General features: G+C 34.6%; 1 protein-coding gene across 1 annotated transcript; it reads right to left on the reverse strand.

Annotated features, from left to right (window-relative positions):
* Nucleotides 1-220: 220 nt before the first annotated feature.
* Nucleotides 221-1,961, reverse strand: LOC131651045 (uncharacterized). Its single transcript, XM_058920725.1, has 5 exons — nt 1,820-1,961; nt 1,650-1,741; nt 708-1,397; nt 566-660; nt 221-296 (listed from the first exon to the last, which is right to left on the reverse strand). Exons 1-5 carry the CDS (start codon nt 1,959-1,961, stop codon nt 221-223), a joined length of 1,095 nt encoding a protein of 364 aa, XP_058776708.1.
* Nucleotides 1,962-8,670: the final 6,709 nt, after the last annotated feature.

The following is an 8,670-nucleotide window of genomic DNA, read 5'->3' on the forward strand; positions in this document are numbered from 1 at the left end:
CAACATCAAAATTAATAGAATCGTTAAACATTAAATCTCAACAACAACAACAACAAATAAACAAATCAATATAATCGTTAAATATTAAATCTCATCAACAACAACAAAATATTAAATATTTTACTTGATACAACAACAACTAACATTAATGAGTTACATTCATGTTTTCCTAACTAACTTTAAATATTTTTAACAATGAATCACTAGAAAAGAGAATAGATTAAGGAACCAACCTTGGAATATTTTCCCACTCTTGCAATCCATCCCAGAGAATGTTTTTGTACTTCATGAAATTGCTTTCATTATCATAGAAAATATTAAGTTTATATTTCATCACTTTGCATCCAAGATGGATAGTTATGACATTTCCTTTCTAATTGGTTAGTGAGAGTTTCATGCGGGTCATTAATGTTTCATGTGGAGGTAAATCATTTATATCATCTGGAAACACCTTTGGAAATTTACAGACAATAGGTAATTCACAATCGCAGCTTCACGGTCAACTTGCAATAATGCAAACATCACACACATCAAGGCCTCATCTTTCACTAGCTCTCTTACTTACTTGGCCGACAAGAACATGAGCTCTCCACCATCCTCAAAGTCAGGAAATCTCATAGTTTTATTATAACAGTTGATATGAGCATAATTGAACTCCAACTAGTTCATCCCAAGAATAACGTTAATTGGTGCAGGGGTAGACACACCAAATCCATCACAAAACTCTTACTAAAGATAGTTAAAGGACATCCCAAACAAACAAAAGTAGTAGTAACAGTACCACTTGCAGGAGTATATATTATCATACTACCATCAATGGAAGATAATTTCAATTCTAACATAGTGGCACAATCAAGTGAAATAAACGACTGAGTAGCACCAGTATGAATAATAGCAATTAGTTCAACACCGTTAATAAAACAAGTACCTTGAATCAAGTTGTCCTTCTTGGAGTTCTCTGTTCCGCTCAGAGCAAACACACGACCGTTAGTCTTGGCAGAATTAGCATCCTTCTTTGGCTTCTGACACTGGGTACTAATATGACCCTGTTCACCATAATTAAAACAAGTCGGACCATCGTCCTTGCAGTCAGGAGCACGGTGATCGGTCTTACCACATTTGTAACATCTCAGCACCTTGTTATCACATTCATTGGAACGATGACCTTGTTCACCACACATGTAACATCTGATAGGAGCGGGAGCGCCTCCCTCACTTGTCTTCTTCCAATCAAAAACCTTCGGTTTCCCTTTTTCAGCTAGAGCATCATGACGCTTCTTACGGTCATGATGTGGTTTTCCCCTCTTCTCATTCAAACTCTTGTAATGACCTAATTGATCAATGTTATCTTCTTTGTAAATCCGACGACTATTCACCAGTTCTGCAAACCTACGGGTCTATTGATATCCAATCGCCCGTTTGAGTTCTAGATGTAACCCACTATCAAACTTGATACACTTTGAAAACTCAGCAATCTTCGCGCTATAATGCGGGTAAAACTTCACAAGTTCCACGCACTTGGTAGCATACTCGGTGACAATTAAATTCCCTTATTTCAGTGAAAGGAATTCCATCTCTTTCTTTCCTCGGACATCCTCGAGAAAATATTTTCTCAGGAACTCCCATGTGAACACAACCCAAGTAATCACCTCACCAACAACCTCCAATCTCTGACGAGTGTCAATCCACCAGTCGCCAGCTTCTCCATCCAGCATATAAGTATCATTGCGTACCTTATGCGCTGGAGACCAATCCATCACCCAAAAAATCCTCTCAATCTCCTTAAGCCACTTCTATGCCCAATCAGGATCGTACCGACCTCTAAAAGTAGGAATAATCTCCCTCTGGAATATACTCAAACTTCGAGATTCGTCAATCCCCCCAACATTATGATGATTTTGCATAGCCTGAGCAACAACCTCCAAGGCAGCATCAATTACAACATCGTTTCTTCCAGCCATACTCTATTTATACCAAAATTAGCACCAAGGTTAGAATAATCTACCAACAATATTCAATCGTCACACTACAGACTCAATAACCAGGTCGGACGGACCGACCTGCTCTAATACCACTAGTGTAACACCCTTATAACCCACATATATTTTCGCATGTATTTGTTTTACGAAAAATAAAAACAAATAACTACAAGGGTGTCACATATTCATGATATACTTTGTTTAACAAATAGCCCTGCTCCATAACACGGGTTGCAAAACACCTAAGTATATTAATAGCACCTTTGGCACTACAAGTCAAAACATTTTAAACTTCGTAGCAGAAAACAAAAGTCTCAAAACTTCTTTATAAAAATAATCCCAATACCATGTGTTAAAACATCATAGTCTAAAACACAATTTATGAAAGAGATACAAAATTCTCAAATAACAAAAGTAATCAAGTTCCGTAATCAAACGATCCCATCCTCGATGTTACATATCAGAGCATGACCAACTGGCTTCAACGAAAACTAAATAAGCGCATTTCAAAGCTACCTCCTAAGCCTGATGCACTAATTTTTATCACCTACAAGTTACCCACGTTTCGAGGCATCATTTCCAAGCAGAAAGGGTGAGGAAATCGTAATCATTATAAAAAGCAGAAGTAATAGATGTAGTAGTTATGACTATTTATCCGACAAATTCTATGAATGCATGATGCAAAACAACACATAATAATACGACCACCGTTAGTCAAAATGCATCATCATTCATCATATTAATCATACCTCATCACATGCTTCATAATACACACATAATATCATCAACATCATCATAAAACATACATTAATTCACAACAAAGCATAGTTAACTTAATTCACGATAGGAACCACGCTTTTTAGTATATAATCACTAAGTATCACCATCTCATCACAATATAAATCCTAGAAATCTGAGTCCTATGGTTCATTTTATTTTATTATGTTATAGATTATTACTCTAGCTTCACAACACTTCGAACGAAACGTCAATCAGAATCCTAACACTCAAGTTATGAATTTTATAAATTTCCTAGTTCAGGCACCATTCTCCCGGAGGGCCTCCTCATTCGCCCGACGAATCAAGTCAGTAGCCAACATCTAAATTTTCTCTAACCTTTCGCCCCGAGAGTCCTTCTTTCGCCCGGCGAACTCGCGTTCGCCTGAGGTTCGCCTGGCCAACACATGGGCGTACCATGTCAAAAGTCTCTACCTCCACCCACCTACTCACTCGCCCGACGCGTCTTAGGTGAGTCCATTTTCCCGACGACTGGGTCGATTCGACTGACGAATCTGTGTGATCAGAGGAATTCTGCTGTGATTTCTGCATAAAACAGACCCAAACCCTTGCGATCTCCCGCACATTATAGGTCCTATAACATCATCTAATCACCAATATTTGTCTTATAACAACAATCCAACGTATTTTACACTATGCGTATAATTCTATTGTAAATTGATACCTCTAATTCACCAAAATTAATCACATCACCATTTATTCTTCATAAACTAAAAAACCCAAAACTAATCCCACAATTATCTAACACTTAAGCCAAATATGATAATCAAGATAGACTCCCCTTACCTTAAAATTATTACTCGCTATTGATTCTTCCTCGGGTTCTCTTTCTCTTCCTATGTTCCTTAGCCTTGTTCTTCTTTCTTCCTCTCCTCCAAATGCGATTTCACAGAATGAATCGTTCTAAGTCCCAACTTTTCCTTTTGTCAATTTTCTCCCTCACATAGCCCCTTGAATTGACCAATTTTCCCTTATTAACTCTAACACTCATATTACTCTATTTTACTAATTAAATTAATCCCAACTAATTATTCTAAAATACTCTTAATTAATCAAAATACTCATAACGCACACGAACATCGCATAAATCACTAAAACATCACATATCATCATCAAAACATCAAATACTTCATAAGGACTCACATATTCACTCTAAAATAATTAAATAACTAATTAAATAATTACTCTAGATTTTCGGGGTGTTACAACCAACATCATGTGCTTGTATCTGTCGGAGCGGTGCATGCTGCAGTTTGGTTATGTGCAGATCATTTTGAGATCACCCTAATAGGAAGCTTCTATACGTACTGTCTACATAGATCTGGATGACATTCTGGCGGTTTTTTAGAATCATCTGGTACGGGAGAAGTATCGGACTCATGAGACCACATCTCAATGGAGATCTGTTGAAGGTTACATGACATTGTTCTATAAAGTATCACACCCTTACATGACTTATGACGCTCTTGGACGTCCACCTTGACCTGGTCATGAGGAGTTGCTGGATAAGCAGCAAGCATTGGACGACCATGTCGTTGATGTGTTCGCACGCAGTCAGAATATTATGCGGCTTACACGTTAGGGCATCGAGTCCGGACTCCGGAGTGTTTACGAGAGGTGGAGATGAAGTGGCCGCCCTAGCATAGTCCATTCTTTTCCGAGGCACGAAGTGCCATGGCTTACCGCAGGCAGAGGAGGAACTAGGGTGTTAGGATTAGAAACACACAATAGAGTATTTTGGTTGTATTTTGTTTAATCTTAATCGAATTTAAGAATAATGGTTGTACTAATATATTCGATTTCTATAATATTTGGTTTTATTAAAGTTTTACGTGGTTCTATAATATTGATTTTTATGAGTTATTGAAACAAATAATGAAACTTTTAATCGAATTGAAATTAGTTTGGATTGAAAACACCACAATATTTGAAAATTGATTTTGGAAAAATTATACAGGCAAAAATTTGGAGATGCATCTTTGAACTAACACTACAACATTTTCTCCCTACGGCAACGCTAGTTGTAAAACATGAAAAAACCGTTTCCTTATGTTATAAGAACGGATTTCAAGCCGTGGCAAACCGAGGCGTTGCCTTAGCCTATGAAAATGGTTTTTTAGCATACGACAACGCCATGTAAATAACCGTTGTTTAAGGTATCGTTTGAGAACGGTTTTCAGAGTTCCCAGTGGCAACGACTTCTACGCATTCTCATTATAAAACGGTTTGTTGTGACAGCAGTTTTTCATGGTTGCACATAAAAACCGTTCTAATAGAATCCATATCTATCTAGCCACCTAGCCTCTTGAGTGGGATACATTACGCTTTAAAAGCTACGCTAAGAGTTTTTCACTGTTTCAACAATTAAAGTTTTTGCTTTATGTTTGAATAATAATAATAAAATGTGGTATAAATTAATTTATTTTATGAATCTTATAAATTATTATTATTATTATAAGACTTAAATTTGATTAAAGTACTATTCATATAAAATTTTAATATAATCTAAAAATTACATAACAAAATACTATCTTCAATGACATCATTTACATATATACACTATTCACAATAAAAATAACATCTTCAAAATAACCATCAATATCTATTAAAAATACTTAAACATCATTGAATGGATAATTCAAAAAGTGTAATGACTTGTAGACAAATATTCTCTTAATCTACCGCCCAGATCAGGAACATCAGCATTATATGTTGTAAATGGTGAATAAATTTCTTCTGCTTTGAGCTTTAATAGTTATGAATAATTTCTTAAGTGGTGATCAAACTATCTATAGACTTCAAGGCACTACATTTGAAGGCTCATGACTTGGCATTTGGGCACAATAATTGATAATTCCCCAGCGGTAGTCCTCTCTAACAAATGCACACTATTCCAATGAAAACCAACCTGTTGATAGAAACTCCAAAAATATCATTAAAGTGGTCCATCTTAGATTAGTTACTTATTCATGAGAACTTCTCAATTAAATTTAAGTCCTTTTGTTTTGCATTTATGAAATAGTTGAGAAACTATTGTTTAAAATTCCATAATTGTGATAAAATACTTTAGAGTTATCCAACTAAACCTAAAAATAAAACATTGCAACAAAGTGAAAAGAGAAAGAATGTGAGAACCTGAAGTAATTAATGATTAATACTATGAAGTGCCAAAGGTCAATAGTTTCTTTTCTCCTTTTGTTGACCACATATTGGCTGCATCATCATACATATATTTAATGTTAAAAAAATAAATAAATAATGTCATTAGTTCTAACCACCTATCTCTTCCACTATACCCTATAATGCAAATCAAAATGAATTAGAAAAGAGGTGTGATTCATTACCTTGTGGCAATAGATTTATATTGTGATGTTCTTTTTCCAGAAGTGTCAATATATTTCCAACAAACTTGATAATTCTACACTGTAAATTATCTTGAAGAACCTTGTAACACTAGATTTATATTTTGATGCTCTATGTCCAAAAGTGTCAATATATTTCCTACACACTTGAATCTTCTGTACTGTAAATCATCTTTAAGGGTATTACATCACCTAAAGTATTTTTCACCTCATGGTAAAATTCAATAGAACTAGAAAAATTTAATGAAATTTTGAATTCACAATATGTGTATATTGGATTCTATTCAGAATTGCAGCTAAAAACTTCAGTACTTTGCTCCTAGTATCAAAAAGTCCATTCATCTTGCCCATAAACCTGTGACAGTGGAAAAAACAATCATAATTATTCTTTACCGCACAAATACACATATTAGGACATAAAGCTAACCAATGAATAAAATCGGCATATGAAATATTATAATTTCAATATTACTACTGAAATTTACAATAGTACACATTTAATGGGAATATCTATGTTGTTTAATCAAAGAGAAAACAAGAGAAACATTGTTACTTCCCAGAATTGCAAATGCAATACTCCAACCAAAGTTATGTAAGTTATTATTCATATATCAAAAAGAAGAGAAATCTAATGAAAAAGATGGTCTAATTTACATCAATTTTGAAGCACCTATCCACAACCATGTTATGATCAAGTTTGAAAATCACTCTATCAATGCCTCTGATGGCACACAAATTTCTACACAAGTATCCTCTTACAGACAGAACATCACATTTAGAGGTTCATGACTTGGCATATGGGCACAAGGAGCCAAACAATTAGAGACAAATATCCATGATTATGGTTAAGTTCAATAGAAGCAGAATAAATAAAATGAAACAGTGGATTCACAATATCCCGACATAAAGCCACATATCAAGACAACCGAACAAACAATCATAATTATTCTTTACCACACACAAAGACACATATCGGGGCATAAAGCCAACATATGAATATTTACGATTTCAGTACCACTACTAGAATTTACAATTTACAATAATATACATTTGATCGAAATAACTTTGATGCTAAAAAAAGGGAAAACAAGAGAAACATTTTGACTTTTGACAATTTTAAGGAAAGAGATACTATTAAGGGACCTTCTATGCAACCAACATCCATGAAGATGTAATCTAAATAAAATTGAAGCAAACTAAGCATAAGAAAAAAAAAGTAAAGATATGAATTTGTGACCTGTTCAGGCCTAGCAGTTGTGGCTAAGTTAGATGCTTTCTTTCTAGACACTATTGTTTTGCTCTGTTTCAACTGATTTTTGATGCTACCAAGCCTTCATTCACAAGAGATTTAACAGATCCAGCCAAACTTCGAGTAAAATTGAGAAGTATTTTAGCGTCTGCAACTTGTTCTCGAGGCTTCTTAACTTATTAAGGTAAACTCATCAAACTCGCTCTGAGTTGAATCGAATTTGTCAAATCTAGCGTTTATTAAATATATAAGAGACTTGAGTTTGAGAAACTCAGAGTGGATGATTATGCAAATTGTGGAGTCTTGCTCCTCCATGGTGTTGTCGTTGGTATTGACACAGTCTCTCTTCACGCACCGCAACCCTTAGCACAACACTAAACTGCACTGTAAAATAATGAATACAACATAACATGATAAGATAATGAAAATATATCTAATTACTCAACAAGCCAAGATGATTGTACAACAAAGTTCCTATACCAGTTTTCCATGAAAGTCGTCTCAAAAGAAGAATCTCTTCACCTAATTTCTTATATTCTTGGTCTTGAAATTGATTACGTCATCCTTCCCTAATGGAGTATAGGCGAGAACATAAAGTATATATCTAAATTCTAGTTCACCCTGCAACATCACCACCACATCACAATTATTAATTTAGTATTATGATTCCTCTTTAGAGAAAAACTAACGTTATCAAGCTACTTCTTCTAGATGAATACAAATATATATATATATATATATAAAATCCTATAAAACAAATTTGCACTTGAAAAAGAAATCAGTGAGAATTTCAGGATTTCTACGAATACTAAAATGCCAGAGCATGGAACATGTGAACGTTGTGGTATATTAAGAGAAATCTTCACCTTCTCAATAATGTTAAGAGAACCATCATGTTCTACACAGATTTTTGAATCATTGCTTAACATAGAAGCTTCATCTTGTTCCCAAGAAAAAGACAAATCATGTATAAAATTAACTAACCTCCTTATAATCTCCACGTAGATGATGATCAATGTATTCCTTGACACAAAAGGCATAAATCTTCATTCTGTTGAGCCACCAAAAAGAAAGCTGCATGTAAAAAGTTTGATAAGGGCTAAGAGCACTCCAGCTAACTAATCTTAAATTTCTCTATATTGGGTTCAACACAAAATAAGTACATGTCATACACAACTTCACAAATAGATCTCCTTCAACAGCTAAACATGCAATGTTTGGTAGTTTCAGAATTGATCATGCTATGGCTTTCAAACACAACATAGGTTGTGACAGTAGAAAA

Source organism: Vicia villosa, linkage group LG2, assembly GCF_029867415.1.
Source record: "Vicia villosa cultivar HV-30 ecotype Madison, WI linkage group LG2, Vvil1.0, whole genome shotgun sequence".
Classification (NCBI taxonomy): Eukaryota; Viridiplantae; Streptophyta; class Magnoliopsida; order Fabales; family Fabaceae; genus Vicia; species Vicia villosa.